This window comes from Stegodyphus dumicola, chromosome 6, assembly GCF_044657685.1.
Source record: "Stegodyphus dumicola isolate Sdum_Otavi_A_Nest chromosome 6, ASM4465768v1".
NCBI classification, from domain to species: Eukaryota; Metazoa; Arthropoda; class Arachnida; order Araneae; family Eresidae; genus Stegodyphus; species Stegodyphus dumicola.
Window position 1 is genome coordinate 222,737,417 of NC_140773.1, and position 25,364 is coordinate 222,762,780.

Here is a 25,364-nt window from a genome sequence, read left to right on the forward strand (position 1 = left end):
GCGGTAGAAATGGCACAAAATACACCAATCTTCTCATCAAGCAAGGGTTCCTGGTGGGTTGTATGAGGATTTTCTGTCAACCAGTACTGGTTGGTTTGGGAATTAACATACCCAGACAAGTGGAACCATACCTTCTCATTCATGATGAGCATTAGTGATTCACCCAGCTTCACACGAGACCTACTTCTCAACTAGTTTGGGCAGGTTTCACTGGATACAGCTGCTTTACTCGTGCACCTGCACATCCCAAACCTAGCTCAACACATCATCTCTTGGTAGGAAGCTAAAAATCATTCAATTGTCGCCAAAAACACAATATACCATGATACTACAATGAGCCAGTTTTACATGTCGCACCCTGTATAAATATTACTTCACATATACTCATATAAGAAGAAATATAAAACAAAAGTATTAACAACTTTGAACTATATAATTTAAAATCCCAATTCCTTTTTTTTTTTTCATAATTTCCTAATTCTTGAAAGCAGAAATCAAATAAAACTTATCTTATTTTATTATTAAATTATTTTTTAAACATTGTATATTAAAAATATGCATCCTATTATCAAAATATATTTAAAGTATTTCATAAAATGAAAAATCACCTTTAGACATTTCTTTCTCATATTCTCTGAAAGTGCTGGTCTATCCTCAGATCTGGAGCTTAAGTTGAGATGACCCAGGTTTCCTTTGAAGAAAGTTAAAGCTTGAACACTTTCTTTATCACCTGAAATGTAAAATTAATTAAACACGCATATTTTAATCATGTGAAAAAATTACACAAAACAAACAATGGGTTCCTTCAAAGGAAAACAGAGTGATATTACCACCAAAGCATGAAAAGCCGTCATTCTACAGAATGCCTAGGCACTGTATATAATGCCAGACGTTTTTAGGCAAAGTGTGAAATATGAGAATTATTACACACTTTACCTAGGCACTGTATATACTAATACCTAGGCATTCTAAAGAATAACAAATGCTCTTTAGGCTAAGCATGAAAAAAAGGTTATGATAATGTTATTATTTAAAAGATGTTCATTCCTCAAATATACAAATGTTATTTTGAAAAATTAACGAAAGAGTGCCATTAAAAAACTGTTACTCAAAATTTATAAAAAAATAGTGAGATGATCTTGATGCAACATAATAAATTTGTATTTTATATCTGGCCGAGACTGGGAGTCAGTAAGATCTAACTGACAATGGAAATTAAATTCAGGAAGTCATAAGTTTCACAACAATGCCCTTTTTAATACCTTTTTGTTTTTTTCTGGCAGGGGTCACAAAGGTGGTTGTATGGTTCAATACATGTAATATTTTTGTATTTAGTTAAAAGTTCGTTCAACATTCTGTCACGTCGTCTGTGTCCAGTACTCAAATGAGTTTTCATGAAGTATGGGAAGTAACTCAGCATCTATAACACAATACTACAAAGTATCTATGCTTTCTTTAACAGGATAAATTAACGTACTTTTATTTTCCACAAACATCATATCCTAGCAATTCAGTGGCTAGTACATACAATTTCTCCACCTTTTTTCTCTAATTTTACGATTAATAATAGAGAGGGGAAAATTACACAGTGTAAACCAACTCTGAGAAGAAGGGTAAAGGAAACCTAACTTCACAATTAAATAATAAAAGTATGTAGTGCATTATCTCGTTTGCCCTAAAGTAACATTAGATCATGTTCAGAAATTTTATCACAGCCAATTGGCTTAAGCCTTCGGCACCTTACAGATAACAAAACAAATTGTCCAACTTCTTTCCAATTTTGAAAAAGAATCACTGGAAGGATGAATTTAAGAGTCTCCCATCCCTTTTTTGTTTCCACCAACCTCTCAAGATGGCTTTAACTTGCCTCTTCAGCTCACCCTTAAATACAGCAGTGACTGTATATAACGTAGTAATGCTACATCACAGCTGTGAAAATGAGAACATATTTACTGCATGGGAATACTGTAATATCTGCACTCTGTTTCTGGGAATGAATAACTGATAAATCAGTAGACAATTGTAAGAACAATAAAGCAATTTACTAGTAATATACGACTGAAAATTTTTAATTCATGATTCTGTAAGTCAATTAAATGTTGTCATAAAAAAATGCCTGTTTTAATATTAATTACCAGATGATTATAACTGAAAAAATGTTTAGAAAAAGTAACTGACGAAAAAAAAAAAAAAAAAAAAAAGAAAAACTGAGAAAGCTTAGTATTTTTCAGTTAACGAATAATCACTTAGTGCCAAACATAATCATTGGTGCAAAATTCAACTAGATGATGGCATAGCTGCTAATGATATGCAAAGACATAACGAACTTCAAGAAAAAAACTAACTTGTAATAACAATAATGTATTTCATAAGACATATAATGGTTGATGTGCATAATGCCAAACATTTTTTATTTGTGTTAATGATTTTGTCAAAAAAAAAAAAAAAAAAAAAAATTGTACAAATTTGGCATTACATGTAATATTACAGCCTTGGCACTGCACACATTAAACACTGAAGAGGTCGTGAACATTCAACACTGAACAGGTAGTGACGATGTAATATAAATAGGCTACCCCATTTAGCACTTTTGGCGACTGGCTTCCCATTAACAGAAAAATACTGAAAGCTCTTAAAAGAAAATCGAGAACATTCTAAGCCTAAATGAACTAAATACAAATTTTCTTTCTAATGTATACATGCCTTAATATACATATCATCTAATATTAGAAAGCTAGCTGACAAGAAATAAAGCCAACTATTTCACTACTTATATATTCATATGCCTGTGTATATATTTAAAGCTGTAAGGATTTATTTAATGTAATTAACAGTTATTTAATGTTGAAGCAGCCTTCCCTACCACTCTTGCTTTTATCTTGCACTTTCTGGCCAGAATGTGAATGATGTATTGTGCATGTATTCAAATGAGGTAGAAGTGAGTACTCAAGGGAAGGTGTTGGAAGGTGAATTCAAAGCTTGTTCTGCTTGCCTGAAGGCCACATTGCTTTGATTTCCTGGTGATTACACTTCTGTGACATTGAGTAGTATTCTTGCCATTAGAGTATGCCATTAGTATTCTTGCCATTATTATAATATTATTACTATATGATTACTATATTATTAGTATTCTTGCCATTACAGTTGTTTATGTCAACTTTTGAGCCAGAGCCAGCCTGCACGGTAACTAACCTGTGAAGGCGTTAGGCCTAAATTTAATTTATTTCAGTCATTATCTTTTGAGTTAAATCAAAAGTGTTGGCTTTTGCAAGCACAAGTTGATATCATCACTGAACTTTATTGGAGTTAATAAAGGGTCCTTTCCACCCTTCTCCTGACTTTGTTGTGCCTTTAAGATTTAGGGATAATTCTCTAAACAGTCTGCTAATGTCTAGCTCAATTTATTACAGCAAAACAGATCAGGCATTATAAAGTATTAAAATAAAAAGCAAATGAAGAAATAAAAAAAAATTGCATCCAGGTACATTAATATACGACATTAGAAATATCTTATATTAATCACAATCATATTATTAAATATGGCTGATATAATTTAAAGTCAAGGTACTCGTCTGCTTTCAGGACCGGATTCAGAAATGTATGTATGGATGGATGTGCATATATATGTGTTTATAAACACACATACATACATGCATATGTACATACATACATGAACACATATACACATATGCATAGATACACTTTGCACCTTTTGGAGCAATTCTATGCAATTAGATACTTGGTCATGCTATTAGCAATACATTTTTTAAAACATTTAAAAGTTCATAACTGTTATATATTGAAAAAAATTGCTAATACCATTTTGTTTTTACATACTGCATACATTTTAATGCCCAATTTTGATACTTAAAATAAAAATCCGCTATTTATCAATAAGGCATGGTTTTAATTTTTGTATACATAATATAGCTGCAAACTTTGAAATCTCCAAACTGACTTAATTCACTTTATAATGCATGATTAAAATTATTAAACTATGTATACGATTATAAAATATTATAATATTTAATTAGCTATTCCAAATTTAATATTTTTTTGTTTAACTTCAATTTTAAATATTTTTATACTAAGAAAATCCCAAGTAAGGAAAGAAAGCTTTTATTTACTAAAGTACTTTTAAAACAATGAAAATAAAATTATTAATCAATATACAATGTATTTGCATAGATAAACTATATAATGTATCATACATAAAGGTGAAACAAAATCTAAGAAATATTAACTGATTAAACATTGCTTGAGTCTTTATAAAGTTCTACAAATGTCTGCAGTGAATTGCGACAATTCAAACCAAATTAATTTTAATAAGAAAATATAAATAATATTTAATACTAAAAAGATCCTAAAATATAATTTTAAAAAATGCTATTCAGATGAAACAAAATTTACTAGCAAAAACTAATCTGGAGATCACTGGGGATGGTGTAATTGCATTTGTACAGTTTAAGTTTCATAAATTCAATAAATTTCATTTATTGCTGGAAAAAATTTCCTTAATAAAAGCTAAAAAATTAAAAACCAGGAGATTTTATGATCCAGCAGGAGGGTGGAAAATCTTTGAAAAACTGCGACGGCTGGCAGATAAAATATTCTTAATAATTCTCCATAACTGCAATTTGAAAAATATATATTTTGAAGTACTCACCATTTAATGTGTAATCTGTCATAGAATTGTAATTTTCAAATTTTTCAGACACAGAAGTTTCACCGTTTCTTTCTTTGTGCATCGATTCTCCATCTGTCACAGAATTATAATTTTCAGATTTATCAGACACAGAAGTTTGCCTGTTTTTTTCTTTGTGCATAAATTCTCTATCTGTCAGAAATGATTCAGGTATATCACTCTGTGCTCTACTACTATTCTCAATAAATGATACATGATAAATCAAAGTGTCATTATCTATAGGTTCCAGAATAAGGTGTGGAATAGATTCAAGACATTTATCCAAAGTAGCATAGCCTAGAGACCTAAATGGAAATTTTTTACCATACAACTTTTCAAAATCTGCCATGAAGTTACTTAAAAGAAGACCATCAGGAAAACTCAAAACAAGTTCAACTGCTTCTTGCATATGATCTTGGGCCATTTTTTTAGAAGAATTAAAACGTGGAGGAACACTAAATATACGCCTGCTGTTTGAAGGAGGCTTGGAAATGCTAGTATTACTTAGAGAGGAACTTGAAACTGCAGAAGTCTTAAAACTTGACGTTATCTTAGAATTTGAAATAGCTCTACAACGAGAAGGAGCCTTCTGTTTGCTGGGCTTTTGCTTGCAAACAAGATTTTGAATATGCTGAGACTTCTCATCAGCAATTCCTTTTAAAATATAGTCTCCAGATCTGTCTGGCCTCAATGACAAAACATCAGGCATTGATTTTAAAAATTCAACATCTGATTGAAAAGAGAAGTCTCTAAACGGTAATCTACAACCAAGCATATCTTTATAGACACGATTAAATTCTGTCAATGAGCATCCTTTCTGGAAGGTGAGAAGTATACTTCGTATTTCCTTCTTTACTGTCTCTAAATCCATATTCATTTTAACTGAAAAAAGAAAAAATTATGTAATAATGAATACTAATGTAAGTACATATAGATAATAAGAAAAGTATAAATACAGTTGGACTTCCCATTAGCAAATACTGAGTAAGATCTTAATCAGCCCACCAAATACTGAAGATTGCATATATCTTCATGAAGAATGTATTTATAAGGATCACTAAAATTATCAATTACTCAAATCCATATATTAGTAATACACAATATGCCAGCAACAGATATAAAAGCATTTCTTATTTCCTTGTACAAAGTAAATGAAATACTGTAATTGTGAAAACATTTTAGGTACCGTTTAAAGGAAATATCCATTTGGACGATTTTCTTGCATCATGTCTGTACGTATTTACAGAATAAAGAACTCTCTTTCACAAAACAGATTGTAAAGGATTGAAAAGTCTACCCCCCCCCCATTTGACATCTGTATGCATCTCATATAACTCAAAAACAATCAGCCAGAATGTTGAAATTTTTTAAATATGATAACTGCAACATTTAGTTGTGCACCTTATTGTAATCAGCAGTAGCAAAGCAATTCAAGGGCTATCTGCTAATGGGGATGACTGGTTTTGTGAAAGATTTTTAAAGGAAACTGGCTCATAGCCATGTTATGCAGGGGAAAAGCAATGAAAACCAACAATGCAGCCAGCCTGTTCACCAGGATTCAATCCTAGGTCAAACTATCAGTGTTTAGCAACGTTACTGCTTGGTAGCTAGTCACATCTAGTTGTGAACCATCCTTTCTTATTGCAATCAGCTGTACCCAACTTATATATATACATGTAACATAAAAATATGTACCCCTTAATTCCCCCTCCCTATTTTAAAAATCGTAATAACTTCTCTGTATTGCTTTGTGGTGATGGCGATAAGGAGCGCGCCTTGCGCCCTCCGATAAGTGTGGCAACCCTAGAGGAGAAACTTCTTACGAGTAGCGAGCAGAGCGAAACAGGCAGGCTGTCGGGCAGTGTGCGCGAAGTTCCTAAAGTTTAATTTTTATTGTGCACTATGTCTTGTTAATATTTATATTAATGCAGTAAGAACATAATCTGTGATATGGAATTTGAGGATTGGTGGTAAAAACATAACCAGAAATCACCATAATGGTAACCTGGACTGTGTTAAATCGTATGAACAGTTCTCAAGCACTTTCGGTTTTGACTACAAGCCATCACTCAAGATCTCCAAACCAGAAGTAATGGATTATATCGGTTTTCGTCCTCCGAATCACAGATGAGTAGTAATTATAGATCATTTTATAATTCTGTTTACTACTTATCATTTAATTTCATTTTCTTTAGTTAAATTTTTGCTTTTATTTTGGCTTAAAAACCTTGCACAATGTCTGATGTTCATGCCGTCCAAATTCCGGTTTATAACCGATCAGACCCATCTTTATGGTTTATTATGTGTGAAAGTACCTTTGCTCTTGCCACCCCCAAACCTATCACAGAATCCATTACTAAATATAATTATGTAGTTGCTCATCTTCCTCCAGATATTGCATCAATAGTACGGGATTTACTTATGAAACCAGACCCTATTGATCCATATGCAAAGCTTAAAACTGAGTTAATAAATCGTTCAGGAGAATCTTCTCAGCAAGAAATTCGCCAATTATTATCTGGAGAAGAATTAGGTTCTCGAAAACCTTCCGATTTGCTTAGAAATATGAAACGTCGAGCAGAATCTTTAAATGTCCCTGATAACTTAATGTTAGAATTATTCCTTCAACGTTTGCCTTCGACTGTTCAGTCTATTTTGGCAGCGGTTTCCAATTTAACTGTAGATAAAGCTGCAGAAATTGCCGACAGAATTTTAGAAGTAAATCCAACCCCAGGGACTTGTGCCGTTTCTCGCACAGTCGATCAGTCTCTTGAGGATAAATTATTTAAACAAATAGAAAAATTAAACAAACGTATTGATCGCATTTCTCTTTCTCGTGGTCGCTCGCCAAATCGCGGAGATCGCAATAAGGAAAGAAGCAATTCCAAAAGGAGAGATTATTCTGTTTGCTGGTATCATAGACGTTTTGGGAAAAAGTGTAGAGATGACAAATGTACAAAACCTTGTTCATGGCAGGGAAACGAAACCAGCAAAGAATAGAGGCGACTTATTCTTTGCCTCAAGTTTCACGTCGCCTGTTCGTTCGTGACCGTAGAACAAACCTTTCATTCTTGGTCGATACCGGCTCTGACGTGTCCTTACTTCCAGCAAATAATTCTCAAAAACGGAATTCGTCCCAACAAACACTTTTCGCTGCTAATTCTTCTACTATTCATGTTTATGGTCAAAAAACACTTTCTTTGGATTTCAAATTAAGACGACAGTTTACATGGACTTTTCTTATAGCAAATGTTAGTACACCCATTCTTGGAGCAGATTTTCTCCATTACTTTGAATTGGTGCCTGATCTCAGAAACAAATGTCTCAAAGATTTAAAAACGCATTTTAAAACCGTCGGTTGCGTGAAAAATGCAAGCATTTATTCAGTAAAAACTGTATTTAATGATACACCATATCACAAAATTTTAAAAGAATTTCCTTCAGTTACTAGATTACCAGATCCTAACCAACCTGTTAAACACAACACCGTTCATTATATCATAACTAAAGGTCCACCTGTGGTTGCAAAACCTCGTCGGTTAGCTCCAGATCGCTTAAAAATAGCAAAACAAGAATTTCAAACTATGATGCAATTGGGGCATTTGAGACCTTCGAGCAGCAATTATGCATCCCCACTTCACATGGTTCCAAAAAAGGGAAGTCTGGAATGGAGACCTGTAGGAGATTATCGAGCATTGAACGCTCAAACAATAAAAGACAAATACCCTATTCCATGCTTAGCCGATTTTACTGCTGCATTGCACGGTACTAAAATTTTTAGTCATGTCGACCTGATTAAGGCATACCATCAAATACCAATTAACGCAGCCGACATCCACAAAACCGCCATATGCACACCATTCGGTTTATTCGAAAGTACCCGTATGCAATTCGGCTTATGCAATGCATCCGCGACTTTCCAACGTTTTATAGATGAAGTCACGCGGGATTTAGAAGGTGTTTACGCTTTCGTCGATGACTTGCTCATAGCCTCTAAAGATTCTGACGAACATTGCAGGCATTTGAAAGCTTTATTTTCCAAACTTCAGGAATATGGACTTTGCATAAATGTTTCAAAATGCACCTTTGGTCAAACGTCTATTGATTTCTTAGGTTTTCACCTTAGTGAAAACGGAACTGAACCTCTTCCTGACAAAGTCAAATGTATTTTAGATTTTCCTCAACCTACCACTCTCACTCAGCTTCGCCGATTTTTAGGCATGTTTAACTTTTACAGATGTTTCATACCTAAAGCAGCACATATTCTTTCTCCTTTAATAAAATTGTTAGAAGGCTATATTAATAAAAAGAAATCTCGTTCTCGTGTTCAGGATTCATCCCCACAATTAAATTGGAACGAGAATGCTGAACAAGCCTTTATTGCTGCCAAAAATGCCATTGCTCAGGCTACCCTTTTGAGACACCCTATTCCCGGAGCCCAGCTAAGCATCTGGGTAGATGCCTCAGACGTCGCAATCGGCGGCACACTTATGCAGTTGTCTCAACAAACATGGGAACCTATAGCATTTTTCTCTATGAAACTCAGTAAAAGTCAACAGAAATGGTCCGCGTACGATAGGGAATTATTTTCTATTTATTCTGCAATTAAGAAATTCCGACACATGTCAGAGGGCAGAAATTTTATAATTTATATGGATCAAAAACCGTTAATATACGCTTTTAAACAGAACCCTCATAAATGTTCACCTCGACAATTGCGACATTTAGATTTTATTTCTCAGTACTCTACTGATATTAGGCATGTGCAAGGTTCAAAAAACGTCGTTGCTGACGCTCTTTCAAGAATCGAAATTGATTCCATAACAAAATCTCCATTTTTGGATTTTAAAAAATTTTCGGAAGCTCAACGGCATGATCCGGAGGTACAAGACCTTCTCAAAAACAACACATCATCTTTGAAACTGGAATTTAAACCGTGCCAATATTCTGATGGTAATATTCTTTGTGACATATCAACAGACATTCCTCGTCCATTTGTTCCGAATTCCTTTCGCAGACTCATCTTTAATCATCTGCATAATCTGTCACATCCAGGAATTTCAGCTACTACGAAGCTTATTTGTTCTCGTTATGTATGGCCCGATATGAAACGTCATATCAAAAATTGGGTGAAATCCTGTGAATCTTGCCAAAAATCGAAAATTACTAGGCATACTAAAGCACCACTGGGCACATTCTCTCTTCCTGATGCACGTTTTTCAGAAATCCATATGGATATCGTCGGACCGTTACCTCCATCAGAAGGCAACGTGTACCTTTTGACTCTAATAGATAGATTCTCCAGATGGCCTGAAGCCATTCCCATCCCGGATATGAAAACGGAAACCATTTGCAGAGCCATCTTCAACTGTTGGATATCTCGTTTTGGCTGCCCATCGATCATAACAACAGACCAAGGTTCTCAAATGAGATCCGCACTTTTTGCAGAATTTACGCGCATTTTAGGTACGAACAGAATCACAACAACAGCCTATCATCCAATATCCAACGGCATTGTTGAAAGATTTCATCGACATTTAAAATCTTCTCTCAAGGCTCACGAGACCAATAACTGGACTGAAACACTACCAGTTGTTATGCTTGGTATTCGGACAGCCGTAAAGGAGGATCTACAGTCATCTTGTGCTGAACTGGTGTACGGCACAACTCTCAAGCTGCCTAGTGATATGATAACGTCATCTAAGATATCTCCGTATGACACACAATTTATCACGAATCTTAGGCATAGAATGCAACAATTGAATCCAATAGCAACATCTGCACATTGCCAAGAAAAATGTTACGTAAGTGCTACCTTAAAGTCGTGTACGCATGTATACTTACGTGTCGATCGAGTAAAGCCACCTCTGTGCCAACCATACACAGGTCCGCATAAAGTCCTTTCTAGAACGGACAAAACTTTCACAATAGATGTTAACGGTCTGAAATCTACTGTGTCTATAGACCGTGTGAAACCAGCCTATTTGCTTTCGGACTCTAATTTGCCTGAACTGAAAACAAATAAAGACTTAAAGACAGTTCAGCAGAATAAATCTGCAAACGAACTCTCTAAGACACAAACTGTCACCAGATCGGGAAGACATGTTCACTTCCCTAAGAAACTTGCTTCTTACATAACAATTTAAAACATTTTTTTTTTAAATTCATATCTTAACATATTTCTTGTTATTTCATGTTTATTATATGTGTCAATACCTTGTTATATATTGAATTTCATTTTGATCTTTTCTAATTTTATATTCTAATTTTGTAATCATGTAAAAATACCCGACAGTACGGATACTCTGAGATAATTTCATAACCTATGTCGTTCCTTTGAATAGCCATTAAAGGAACTGGGGGGAAACTCTGTGGTGATGGCGATAAGGAGCGCGCCTTGCGCCCTCCGATAAGTGTGGCAACCCTAGAGGAGAAACTTCTTACGAGTAGCGAGCAGAGCGAAACAGGCAGGCTGTCGGGCAGTGTGCGCGAAGTTCCTAAATAAAGTTTAATTTTTATTGTGCACTATGTCTTGTTAATATTTATATTAATGCAGTAAGAACATAATCTGTGATATGGAATTTGAGGATTGGTGGTAAAAACATAACAGGAAATTTCCATAGCTTCATTTCTGGATCAATCCATCTTGCATGGCCTGCACAACGCTGATGACATGTGTAATTCGGAACATAAACTCAAAATTTTGAGAACTGAAACCTTTCTGACCCAAACTAAATCTTCCTCTTTTTTCCACGCTGGATAAATGCATACTTTAGCTTCTCTCTGTGTGCTGCTTAGACGCAGTTTCGCTGCGCACTCATTGCAACACTATCAAAAGTGCAAATGTTCTGGATATAGGCACGAATGGGATGCCAAGTGAATTGTGGCCACAAATGTCAATTTAAATAAAAATAGAATTTAATCCACCTTACCTTGACTTCCAAGTTTTCTATTGAATAAAGATTTAGCATTCTATGCAATCAGAATTCTTCCTCTTCAATATGCCATCAGTGCTTATAAAATTTCTTTTCATTACATAGACAGTGAAATACGTTTAACATGAAAACGCCTAAGATGAATTATCGGTCAACTTGAAATAATACAACGGTCCCAACAAACTACTATGTATTTTTGTGCATTTTGTTTCTCTTAATATGAAACAAAAAAATGATTAATGCGAAAAGATCCTTCTGGAAATGAAAAAAATACGGAAAACACCGGCCTTGCAGGTGAGATTTAAGAGGGGTGTGAAATGAAAAAGAGGTGGTTTCCTATATTTCGTGGAAAGGAGGCTAATCTGGCTTTGAAATACCCTGCGACACAAGCCAGTTTTGTTCATCTAAGCTACTTTTACCTTCCACCCCTACAAACATCTCATCTCTCATCAGCTGGCTTTGGAATTCAGTGACCAGTACATCGCAGGGTTAGTAAAAATCAGTGAGTTTGGTTCATATGTTGCACTTTGGAATTCAGTGACTCCAAGGATGAATGAAAATTGTTTTCGTCATGCACGATTCTCAAAAGTATCAGATTCTTTGGCTCCAAAAGAAATGGAGAAGGAGGATATTTAAACTGAGCTGACACTTAATGAAATGTTTGAGAAAGTTTCCATATTAATGGACTGTCTTAATGTATTATCGGAAGAATTCGCTGCAGTAGTTGATGATAATGTGTGTACAGCCCCAATTATGGCAGACAAAGACATTTTAGAGTTTGTTCAAAGCTAAAAAAATATCACTGATGCAGATTCCAACAACGAAAATGAAATGAATAATGCAGCTCCTGTTCCCACATCATCCGAAATGAAGAACATCATAAAAAGTATGTGCAGTTACTTAGACACATATTCCATGGTGAAATGAATAACAAAGTGGATGATACTGAACAATTTGTTAACAGTTTGATGCTAGAAAAGACAGTGCAAAGAAAAATATCAGATTATTTTCCAAAAAACTCAATATTTTTTTTTTATTATTTATTTATTTATTTTAAAGTGGAAAATGTGGAAATTAATATCTTTAGATCCTTGCACTGTCATGAGGAGTAAAGGCTTAAGATAATACACTTTTCGAGGCAGATTTCTTCCGCTTCTGTAGGTTTAAAGTTATCCAAGGAACCAAATTAATAATACAAATAACTTCTGTACCCCTGAAAATTAAAAACTGCTTCCTACAGAACAAATATAACCAAAAAACACAAGACGCAAAAAAAAAAAAGGTATCAGTCCTATATATGCGAATACAAGTGAAAATTTCATATAAAAATTAAGTAATAAAATTTCGAAGATATTTTAGTCCATTAAACTTTGATTATAAACTTTTTAAAAAAATGTCATTATATACAAAAGAAAGCAATAATTATAACAGTAAGCACAGAGCTAAAACATAATTTTTTGCTTCTCGTTCAATCTCTTATAAAACAAATGTCCATTAGAATCTGGAATTTTTGAGAGGGTAACTAAGAATATGCAGTCAGGTTTCGGGAAATGTTTTCAAGTCCTTATTACAAATACCGTAAATATTCCGCCATATAATACACACCTGTAATTTGAAATTACATTTTTTAATTCTTAGGTATACTCGCCGTATAACGCGCACCTTTTTCCTTATGAAGAAACCTGAAAGATACATGTGTGATGCTGTTACCTTCTGAAGTCATTCAGTCAATGGTTTTTCCCAAGCTTTCGAACAACGGTTACTGTATACTGAACTGGTGGTTACAATATACTGAACAGACAAATAATAAAGGGAATAATATGTATGTGGGAAAAGTGCTTATGGAAGTAAATCTGCAAAAAGAGTTGGTTGCATTCAAAGCAGGTGCACACAAGAATGTATTCTTAGGTTTCGAGAAAAGATTAATATAATTTGGAATACAAATGTATTTCCGACCTGAATGAATGCGCAGAATAATAAACCAAAAGTTTTCTCTTTCTGTAGTCATTTGAAGTGAACATCGAAGGCTTTTGTAAATCACATTTGCATTAAACGAAATGCAATTGATCTAGTATTCCTTATGAAATGGCTTATTCTAAAAGAAAGTGTTGCCAGCTGGGTCCTAGAAAATCACCAAAATCGCTAGAAACAGCACTTAGGTACATGTAGAAATAAACAATTTTTTATGCTCATCTTTTCCTTATTTTTAAAACCTATCATCACTTGTATGTCTGGCGTATAACATGGACCTGCAAGTTTCGATCTCATTTTTTGCATTGAAAGTTTTTCCCCAATTTAAGTGTGTGTGTGTGTGTGTGTGTGTGTCCTTACCTAGCTTAGAAGTTCTTTTTTGGTCTATATTTTCACAATCACTGCTCGCAATCATATACCTCCAATTACAGATGTGTTTTAAGTAACAAAAATATTCACGTTATGGCAGTATCAAACTTTTAAAAAATAAGTTTTTGACAAATAATGACTAACTTTTAATGTGATCTCCCAGTTTCTATACTTTTGGGAAAGTTTTATACTCATTATGAAGAAATAAAATTATATGAAGTTTGACAAAAATACAACAAAAATGTACTAAGACACTTAATTCCAAAATTTGCAATTTCTGATGTCATTTTCAACCTTTCTTGAGGGACCAGATATTCATATTAGACTAATTCATGGAAATGTTTAAATAAAGTGCAGCAAAAAAAAAAAAAAAAAAAAAAAAAAAAATTTTTGATTTAATAGGCCGTACAAGGAGGTCGTGTGGTGTCCACATCAGACTTTTTTTTTTTTTTTTTAAACTTTAGCCAATTTCCTCTCCTTTCAAAAATTATAAAATGAAAACTATAATGAAATTACTTTCAATGCTCTACTTGCTATTGATAATGTGCATTTCCTTAAGTTATTTTAAAAGAAAAAAATGACGACAAAATTAAACATATTTTCCTAATGAGAGTTGTAAATGAAATCATCTCAGAATGACAGTTTTAAAATTTGTAATTGTTCCAATACAGTAAATAATGGCTTTCATGTTATACCAACATACATTATTGAATATTTTTTATTAATTTCCTCAAGAGAAGAAGGTCTTTTGCGGTAAAAATTTCAGTACAGTAAACAACTAAAAATACATTACAAGATACATTACAAATACATATATATATATATATATATTAAACACAGAAATTCAATTTTTACAGTTGCTTCCCATTATGCAAATTACAAAATGACGTATTTAGTTTCTAAAGATTATCAGCATCAACTCTTGATCACACCTACGAAAAATTTTGCATTTATTCATAGGTCAGTAGTAAACAGATTTTGAAAAAAGTTCATAACTTTTAAAACATTATTATGGCCAATCAAAGGCAAACAAATGCCTATTCCAAGCTATTCTTTTCAAATGCATTTATCCAAAAAATATTCAAATAAAGACTTCACCCTACACTGCATCAATAAGGAACACACATATATTATTTTTACTTACTTAATACACAAATTTAAATTTGGAATTTATTTTTTTCCCCGAGGACAGTGAAAACAATGTGATTTTCACATTTATTTATTCTTTTTTAAAGTATTTATTTGTTAATTACAGCACAAAATTCATGACTTTTTTTTTCAAAAAATAGGAGCACTTCTCCATGAGAGAAATTTTTTTCAAGCATATAAGAATTTCTTCAACACATCATATTTTGTCTAGCTTTAACTCGATTATCATACAATTTAGTGTATAATAATCCATCTTTAATAAGGTATTAAAAATAATCATATACAAATGCCTAGTTCTTCTAACTAAAGAATACTTTATACTAGATCAAGCATGTCTACTCAAACTTTACTCAGATTACAAACATTAATCATTTCAAATTTCCTATTTCCTGAGGTAATATTTTTGCTATTACGCTTAGTAGACAACAAACAAATAGCTCCCTTCTCCAAGGAAACAATGTGAAGATTATCCCTTCTTCAAATCCACAGTAAAGTGATCCGACTGCAAGCTTTTCAGTCTAAACTGCATTAGTTCACAATTATTTACTTCAAAGGTTCTTGAGAGTTTCAATGTTCTTTTAGTTATTCACTCAATTCTACTGACACAAACCAACTGTCCACTGTTATATTTCGGTTATTTTTCTCAATAGGTAGTAAGTCTTACAGGGCTCTTATTAACAATATCTCATACTCATACTTAATCAAAGAGCGTTTGTTGGATCTAATCTCCTTGCCGTTTTGAAAAATTGGAAAATAAACGACTGATAAGTTTCTATTGAAAAAAAAATACATGCTTTAAATAAGAGGTTGAAATTTGTTCACGTTAACTCATATGTGGTGTCTGAACGGATATTCCGATTAATACAGAAAATACAATGTCAGGTTTACATTAAAAATGATCCACTACAAATTCATAGGCTAAAAAGATAACAACTGATGGAAAAGTTCGAAGAAAGAAAGAAGGAAAGAAAATGATGTTTCGCATCCACCCAAGGTGTGTGGTTAAGGGTTAAATCAAATTATCTCGAACGTAATCCTTATTTACTCTTTTACCTTGATTAAAAAAACGATATCGACACAAAGGCAAGTAAGTAATAGTTACAATTCAAATAAATTAACTTAATTTCTACTAATATGGGCAAAATTAAATACAACTACACTTGCTAACAAACGAAACTTTTCATTACATTTTTTAATAAATGCAGAATATTCCATTACCTGATACTGCAAACAATAACTAAACAGATGCATACCATATGAAAATGTTAGATTTTGCCGCGAAATTTAGGTTCACAAAAGAACTTTCTTTTCTGTAACAAAATTTCTGAATAACACAGATAAAAACAATAAATTCAACTTGCATGCCCTTTTCGTCATGCCATGCTGCCAATCGTCAAAAAGAAATTTTTACTAAAAAGTTACAGTTACATCCAAAGTGAAACGTAGGGCTCATTGGTTACACTTAAAATAAAGATTCGGGAGTGCTTCTGTTAGAAAATATTATTTTGTCCTTCTCAGGAGGGCATGTTAAAAATTTTTATGAATATTATTTTAAGAATATTTTTAGGAAAAAAATTACAAATTATACAAGAACTATAAATCTAAATTTATATCAGTATGCAGCCAAAGAGATAGAATCCAAGGATATTGTTACTAGTGACTTAAGACCAACTCGTACTTCCTTCTAAATCCTCTCTAGCTTATTTGGCCAAACTTCTTTCACGGACAAATTAGCTAACCTTCAGAATCCATTACCATCTTCACCGACAGCTCGCTTACTCCAACTCATAATGGCGCAGCACTCGGTGTCCCAAACTTAGGTTTTCAAAAACATTTTGTACTGCAAGACAAATCTCACCACACGTGAGCCAATTTTCTGGTTCTCCTCTTCTAACCACTCTCGCTGCATTAAATCTTGCCTATTAGCCTTTTAGCGGCTTCCATTCCCTTCTTCTCTTTATACACTTATCTCTGAAATTCATTTCCTTATTTAGACTTGCAATAGTCTCTGCAAATCAGTCAAGTTTCAATGAATTCCCTACCACATTGACCTCGTAGGCAATGAGGAGGCGGATCAACTCGCTGGATATCCGACAGGAACTCCTATCACTCTTCCGTCCTCTTTCCTTCATACTAAAAAATCCCTTGTTCTTTTTCTCCAAGATGTTTCAATTAACAACACAGATAGTATTTTATTCTAGAGTGTCAAGATGAAAAAACATCTTTTTACTCGACTTCTGATAATGATTGGGTAGGAGGAGAAAGAGTAGGGTGGAAGGAAGTGTGGGAGGCGGAAAAAAAGAGAGTGAACGTCCGCACTAGCGGCGGCGAAAAAAAGGGGGTGGTGGTAAGTTCAGTGTCGTTATAAGATGTAGCCTCGGGTGGTAAACCGCAGAGTCAGTTTAGCGTGAATGATTCAATTAAGGTTGTAATTCTTATGTGGGTAGGATGTCACATGGGTACCGATGTTTTTCTCTGGGATGCGGTGAGTGTCTGAGAGTGCCAATAAGGCTATTACTGTGGGTTTGTACAGAATAAAAGAAGTTGACCGCAAATCGTTTAATATACTCTTGAATAAGTTCGATTAGAAAGTCTCTGTGAATATAGATGTTTGGAATATAGCAAGAAGCATTGATAATTTCTCCTAGAATTTTATTTTGTAGAATTTGTAAATTTCAATTAAACCTCAGCGGCCTCCTTCTTCAATTACCCTTTCCGAAAAGTTACTAGCACTCCCACCAGAAGAAAGTTAACATCTGTCTTCGCCGCTTTACAGCGGATGCTATTTTAACTCGTGATATTTTTTTAAAATTTAATAAAATAGATTCTCCCTTTGGCTCCTTATCAATGCTCCATAAACCTTTGAGCATCTCCTCCTTTACTGTTCACTTTACTCTTTGCCCAAGAGCAGTCTTTAAAATATTCTCAATACTAGATCTCCTTCTATCTGCCTTTCAGACTCTATTCCACTTCGTCACCTATTCCCAAACCCATAGGAGACTTCGCCAAAGACTGCAGTTTCATAAAGCATGCTGTAAACTACCTTTACGCCTTTCCCCACCATCCTCCTTCTGTCTCTCTTAACTTTTCTTATGATCTTTCTCCCACCCCCTTTCTGCAGCTTAACTCATTTTTTTCACTGAATTTTTTCCTGGCATTTAAAACTGACCTATCATTCCTTTCATTCAAGGCCGGGAGTTCTTCGCCCGTTTTAATACCTAGGAAAGGGATAGAACTTCTTGACAAATCACTTACAACTGGGATTTTAACTCCCCCACTAGCAACCATCAACATCTTGCATTGAGGACAGGCAAAACTCCGAAAAGGTAAATATCTTAGTTAAGCTTTACTACCCGTTTTAAAATAATTTTGCTCTTCAACTCTTGTCAATGCCTGCTCTCCGTACCCACTCAATGTCCCCGTGTTTCATTACTCTGATACTTTTTCTTCACTATTACAATTTTCTTCGTTTCATTATTCTACTCCTCCAAAGCTTTTCTTCACCACGCAGTTACATACTTGTATTCTTACACATTACCCTGCTCCTGTTTTGGGGGCTCATTTATTCCAACTTTTCATGAGTAAATACTAACAAAAGTCTTGTGATTATGCAAAATATTGAACACATTTGCGCTAGATTCTCAAGTTTTTAGCCTCCTATTCATTCTTATGGCCAGCTATTCCTTTCTTTCTCTCTCTCTTTTCTTTGTTCCATTTCTGTCCCTCCTTCTTTCCTATATCAGCTCCTCCTCTCATATAGTTTATCTCAGGCCCCTTTGAAGGACGTGTTGATATCCCACGCATTAACCAATCCAGACTGGTATTTAAATTACTTTGAGTTGAAAGACAAACTGCTGTGGCATCCTCAAAGTTTCGGAAGCCGGTCAGGCCATTGTAGCTGGAACGACAAGCGATGAATGGTGATCTGATCACAAAGAACGGTTTGAGATAATCATAATGCCAGTATGAGTTTTTCTTTTTATTACATGTATTCTGCTCCTGTGTTGTAAATGTGATAAACCACTTTCCTTAAGAAGCTAAAATGAAGCTTTAATCAATTAAAACTGCACATAAAACAATTGTTACTTTGTAAGAACAATATTTAAACTAACCATGACTGTTGCCATTCCATGTAATATAATTTTAGTACTGCCAACAATATTAAATATTATACCACAATCACCCCTCCCTAAAATTATTAATAAGTTACATAGTCTGCCAAATAATAAAGCTGACGTCTCTACTTTTTCGGACGCAAGGATTTACTCTCATGCAAGTTTTCATTTGAAGTCTTTTCAAAATTCTCATGTCTGCTAGAGCACGGTACATCACTGCCTTGGGGATCATCTTCTGTCAATTTTCTTACAGTTTTTGATACGGGTTCAGGAGCTTCAGCGGCCAGACCTTCGTTCTGTTGAGCAAAAGAATCTGAAAGTTGTTGGTTTTCATCCAACCCGATATTATCGGCATGTATAGGAGTATCTCCTCTGGATGCTAAATATCGTATTGAAACGTTGGCTTCACGACCATCTGGAAGTTTAACGCAAGCGTAATCTGGGTTAGCCACTTCCTTCACAAGAGGCTCATGTTTATTAGCTCGTGTATGGTTCTTCATTAATACTGTTCCGAATTGTGTTAACCACGTAGGTAAAGAACGTCCATTGCATGATCTTCTAACATGGATGAACATATGTTCATGTGGCGTGGCATTCGTTGCTGTACATAAGAGTGATCGGATCGAATGCAAAACAGGTTGCAGAACACCTTTCCAACGTTCGATAACCACGTTCTTTGATTTTACTGCCAGCTGGATGGTTTTCTATATGATTCCATTATACCTCATTACTTGGCCATTTCCTTGAGGATTATATGCAGTTGTGTGAGTCACTTGGTAAGTGAAGTCAAGAAGCATTTTAATTCACGAGACATAAATGAAGATCCTCTATCAGAATGTACGTAGGCTGGCATCCCCAAAATTGAGAAAATATTTTGCAGATGAGCAATAACAATAGATGACATATCAGGGCAAGTTATTGCAAAAGGGAATCTTGAAAACTCGTCCACAATAGTAAGAAGGAAACGGTTCCTCGAAGCCGTAGGCAAAGGACCTTTGACATCCATAGTTAGTCTTTCAAAAGGTGCAGTTGCTTTGATCAAGTGTCCTTCAGATTTATAGAAGCGAGATTTTACTTCACTGCAGCATACACATGAATTAACAGTTCTAATTTCTTCTACTGAAAAAGGCAAATTTTTAGATCTTATGCAGTGATATATTCGAGTTATTCCGGGATGACAAAGTTCATCATGTAGTGCTTTTAGATCTATTTGTGGTTTTATAGCTGCATTTATTCTTGATAAAGTATCTGCAGTTTCATTTTTATTTCCAGGGTGATATATAATATCAAATTTGAAGCAAGCAAGTTCTAACTGCCAACACATAACCACGTAATTACACGTGAAGATTTAAATGCATGGCACCACGCCTGAACTGTTACAACTCTATTCGATTAAAGGGTAAGGTCTCACACCTAGGTACCCTGGTGTGTATACCGTTCCATGGGTGCAAAATATTTTGAAGCAAAGCATCTCTTCTCAACTCTGCCTATTTCGTCTTTCTCTCCATCTCATTACCACACACATTTACTACATATACATGGGAGACACTGTTTTATTGTAAGTGAATTCAATTTGCTTCCCTTTACACTACACTTATGGACAGAATTCTCTATAGAAAATTTTCAATTTTTTTTTTCTTCCTGAAGAGCCTTCCCCCCCCAATTTGTGGGGAATTGTTCCCTTTACCATCAATAGATGGCAGCACTATACAGAACTAGATTTATTTTCCCATCGCAAAGTTCATTCTGGGATTATAGAACGTTCTGTTTTTAGCCAATGCCATGAGACAGCCATGCGATCCATTTTCTGCAATAACAAATGCAGTAATTAATAATTAAAATTATGTAGTTGTTATAGATATCTGCTTTATGGTGTTAGCATCTTTTCTTCTTTACACAAGAACCTCACACAACTGATTTGATTACAAAAATATATCGAAATTCAAACAACCATAGTTTCCACAAATTTAAATTATATTTAATTATTACATTTCTTATAACTTTTGGGCTATTTAATTTGTTTCTCCCATTTTTTTTTTCTTCCCAAGCTTTCAACTCGTATATAGACCTTTCTTTTGCACCTATACTTACTACCACTTATATACCTTTCTTTTGCACCTAAGATCTATTTTTATCTCTTTGGACAAAAAGATTGAGTGGATGCAAAACTACACAGGAATGCTTAATGTCTTACTAGTTGCACAAAGGAACTTTTTTGTAATATTTGTGCACAGCGACCAGTTGTGCAGAAATATTTGTTTACATTTGTGTTGAGTATGGGAAGGAGATATTGTTTTCTGTGTGGAGATCAAATAATAAGTGAATAAGCCAAGGGTTATCTTCTAATAATAATTCTTGTCAGAGTATGAATATAAAGCACTCTACAACTGTAGCTGAAATTTTTGCTCACAGCAGATAAACTTCTCATAGATGATATATACGAAGAGTACTTCAAAAAGTTAGATGTGGTTTTTGGATAATGTTAGTGATATAAAATGTTCCCTTGTTCAATATTGCATTTAAACAGAAAATGCACTGAGAAAATTTATGTGCACTTATATGTATTATCTGTAAGTATCTGTACATATATTATCTCTTAGTAACTTTTTGAGATTCTTAAGTATTGCTCAACAAATGTAGGAAAATTGAATCTGCACATAATGTAACATAGAGAACATCATCGCATAAATTTGTGATTAAGGGCTGTATATAAATTTGGGAAAAAAGTTATATTTATATGCAACATATTTATATATATTATTCATTTAAAAATATTTATATGCAATATACCAGATTAATTTTTAGTAAAGTGTTTCTGAAAATCATGGCATACAAATAAATGAGCCTGATGCATAAGCCTGATGCACAGTGATATTTTTATAATCACAATGTAAATTTGCATAGTATACAAAAAGCTAGTGAGCAGCATCCAAGAACTACGTGGGGTAAAATTCAATTTATCATCACTACCAGTGTTGCCACTTTTAATAAGTTTAACATTTCCTATTTGTTGTTATTTAATTTGTAATTTTGTTCGATGAATGAATCTGGCAACCAGTTTTGCTTTGGAATGTTGTGATCGGAAAATTCCTGTTCTAAGTAAGCCACAGATACCTAACTCCATTAACGGAGTGTTGCATTGAAATTTCTTTTTTGTTATTTATGTCTAATTATGGGCTGTGTCACTTTAGCTAACAGATGGCTCTAAGTAGACTTAGTAAAAAAAAAGTAAAATAACAAGGAATTATAAAGTACTGTCAAAATTCTTCAAAATATTTTATTAAAAGTTTCAATCATTCTATAACATAAGTTAACTGTAACCCAAGATTGGTTCGCTTTCCATTTTCTTCAAGAAATACAGATGATTTATCTAAATCAATATACAGTTTACTATCTTCTTTCATTGGAATCTTCCCATTTTTTGTCTGGTTCAGAATTGGAATAGAACGAGGCCCTAATAAAATATCATCATACCTGAAGATTTTAACTTTGCTGTTATCTAGAAAAGTAAATCATAAAATCCAATTAAAAATAATTTATCATTTAAACAGGAAATTGTCAAAAATATTAGGAATTATACATATAAGACAATGTAAAAACGTAAATAGCATTAATGAGCTTTAAAAAACATCTAACATTATATTCAGTATATTTTTCTAGGAACCAGTCAAAATGATTTCTAAACAGGGATGTTTTCTAAAGTGAATGAATGTATGGGGAATAAAAGCTAACTTCGGGATAAATAAGCAAATTATAATGCAGTTAAAAAATAAATAAATAAATAAAAAACTTCCAATGAACTTAATTTCTAAAATGCAATATTCTTTAAGAGATTCTTTTGAGATGGAAGTAGTAGGCATCCAGTACGACAGAAGAATTCTTATGAGATTACAAAGCTGATCTTCTCTGCCTACACTTGTAACTTCTGAGAAAAAAAAAAAAAAAATAAATAAATAAATAAAATAAAAGTTTTTTTTTTTTTAAACTTCAAATACAGTCAAACTTTATTAATTCAAACTTGAAATATTTCTCAGTGATCTTCCTATAATGCAATGTTAAAATTACTTGGTTCATTTTGAATTAAAATATTTTTTTGGAAGAACTTTAAAAAAAAGGGGGGGCATGATAGAATAGCAGAATATTTCTTTTCCTGGAATTCTTGCCTCATCTACTGTCATAGTTTTCCCTTACAGTCGTATTACAAATTGATCTTCTATATGAAGCTTAAATGATACAGTTTAGAAACAAATTACAGATGATCACAAACTGCTCCTGTACATAAGACTAAGCAATAAGCAGAACAATTCTATAATAACTTTCAAAATACTCTGAAGCAGTGTTAATTCCAGACCACTTGAATATTCCTGACACTGATATCAGTAACATAATTTATTGAATCATAAAGTACTCATTGTCTTAAAATGAAGGGCATCCAAAAGCTCAAGTCAGATAAACCCTTTGATGATCATCAACGAAACTATTGTAATTACACACAACAGTGAGCGCAAATGAACCAACTCACATTACAAAATTTACAAGTGACAGATATTGCACATATTTGGGTTAAAAGAATTGCTAAATCTTGTAACCGCCGAAGGGTTAAGTAAGCCTACAGGTTTTGCTATGTAAAGATACACAAAAGCCAGCAAATGAAAATATGTTTTTTAAAAAATTGCCAGTCTTTTTACCACTGTTTCTTTTTTTTTCTTTATACAGACAAAGATCATCATTATTATTATCAAACAGCTGAATACTTGCTAATTAAGAATTTATTACGAATTATGGTTGAACCCATAAATTCAGTATGCTATCTCACTTTTGAGAGGTTGGCCCAAAGTGTAAGCAATATTACATCGGCAAGAAAGAGAAAAACATGTACAACCAAGCCTTGGATGAACATCACACCTATACCTTCAGCTTTGAACTAGCAATCAACTCTATGTTAAACTACAATTAAAATAAGTATTACTTTAATGAAACTGGATAGTTCAAATGTTTTTGCATGCCATCTGAATTCAAACCAACCAAATTCGAATTAATATAAAAGTGAGAAGTTTTTGCTATAAATGCTGCTTGGCAAAAAAATATTATAGAAAAATCATGATAAAATAACTATACAGAATTAAGTTCCTTAAATATGACTTATCTGAAAGTCATATGTGTGCAAGCATATATATTGGGATAATGTTCATCCCTGCATTCATTAATAGCTACTGTCAAGGGCAAAGCATCTATCAAACTTGGGTCAATCATCAACAAATGGAGCAGGAACCCTCATATTTCAGAAAAGTGTACCAAACACGAAACAGCATGACAATTTGGATACCATCTGCCAATTGCGCAGCCCTGCATACAATGAGATTAATGTAACACAAGCATTAATCAGGATATTGAGGTTTAACCCTTTGATGCATGCAATATTATTTTTAACTAAAAAACTCTACAATTAAATTAAAACTATGGAACTCTAGAAATGGAATATTATGATACTAGAGACAAATAATATACGAATTTAAAAAAAGATCTACTTTCGCCCATTGATCTGTGGCTGGTGGTCACACTGTGAAACCACGGTGCATTTTGAGATTTATTGAGGCGACACTGAACACACTGTTGCCCAGATGGTATAGTTCAGAGTTGGCCAAATTTCATGTCAGTAACAGCCGCATGTTTGAATTCAGGAATGTTCGAGAGCCGCATCTAGATTTTCTAAAAGCCACAAGTTCGTATTTACATCTAAGTAATGGAGGAGGTTTTAAATAGAAAGAAATCCCTGATAACTTTGTAAAAAGAGTCTAAACTAATTAAATACTTCTTTTGGGGTCACCGAATAGTTTTAGTTTGCCATATTTCATATGCACGAGCCGCACAAATTGCCTGAGAGAGCCATATCAAGCTCGCGAACCACACTTTGGCCACCCCTGGTATAGTGTTTAGGGCAGCGTACTATGAAAGGCATCAACACTATACATTTACATGTTTGTAAATGTATAGTGTCGATGCGGCATGGTGGCACTCTAAATATGCTGCTAGCCGAAAGGCCTCTTGTGTGGATTGGTGGTAGAGGAGATGTGTGGGAGACCTGGGGTCCCTCCCGGGTTGTTCTCCCTCAAAATTAGGGGTGGAAAATAGAAGTGCAAC

The 25,364-nt window shown here is 33.8% G+C and overlaps 2 protein-coding genes across 6 annotated transcripts in view; both read right to left on the reverse strand.

Moving 5' to 3' along the window:
* The window catches only part of LOC118192573 (tudor domain-containing protein 5-like), a 113,850-nt gene extending 97,360 nt beyond the window's left edge, over window positions 1–16,490 (reverse strand). For 3 of the 4 annotated variants that reach the window (XM_035363568.2, XM_035363565.2, XM_035363566.2), the window contains exons 1-3: window positions 16,327–16,490; window positions 4,667–5,566; window positions 609–730 (exon numbers count right to left, since the gene is read on the reverse strand). In XM_035363568.2, coding sequence (XP_035219459.2) covers window positions 609–730; window positions 4,667–5,561 — 1,017 coding nt within the window. In that variant the 5' untranslated portion in view covers window positions 5,562–5,566; window positions 16,327–16,490. The remainder of the gene's footprint in view (window positions 1–608; window positions 731–4,666; window positions 5,567–16,326) is intronic. The other variant, XM_085819578.1, reaches the window with a different exon arrangement.
* A 5,985-nt stretch (window positions 16,491–22,475) lies between these two features.
* Window positions 22,476–25,364, reverse strand: part of LeuRS (Leucyl-tRNA synthetase) — a 97,512-nt gene continuing 94,623 nt past the window's right edge. For both annotated transcript variants that reach the window (XM_085819580.1, XM_085819579.1), the window contains exon 27: window positions 22,476–22,722. In XM_085819580.1, the coding sequence (XP_085675706.1) occupies window positions 22,517–22,722 (206 nt within the window). In that variant the 3' untranslated portion in view covers window positions 22,476–22,516. The remainder of the gene's footprint in view (window positions 22,723–25,364) is intronic.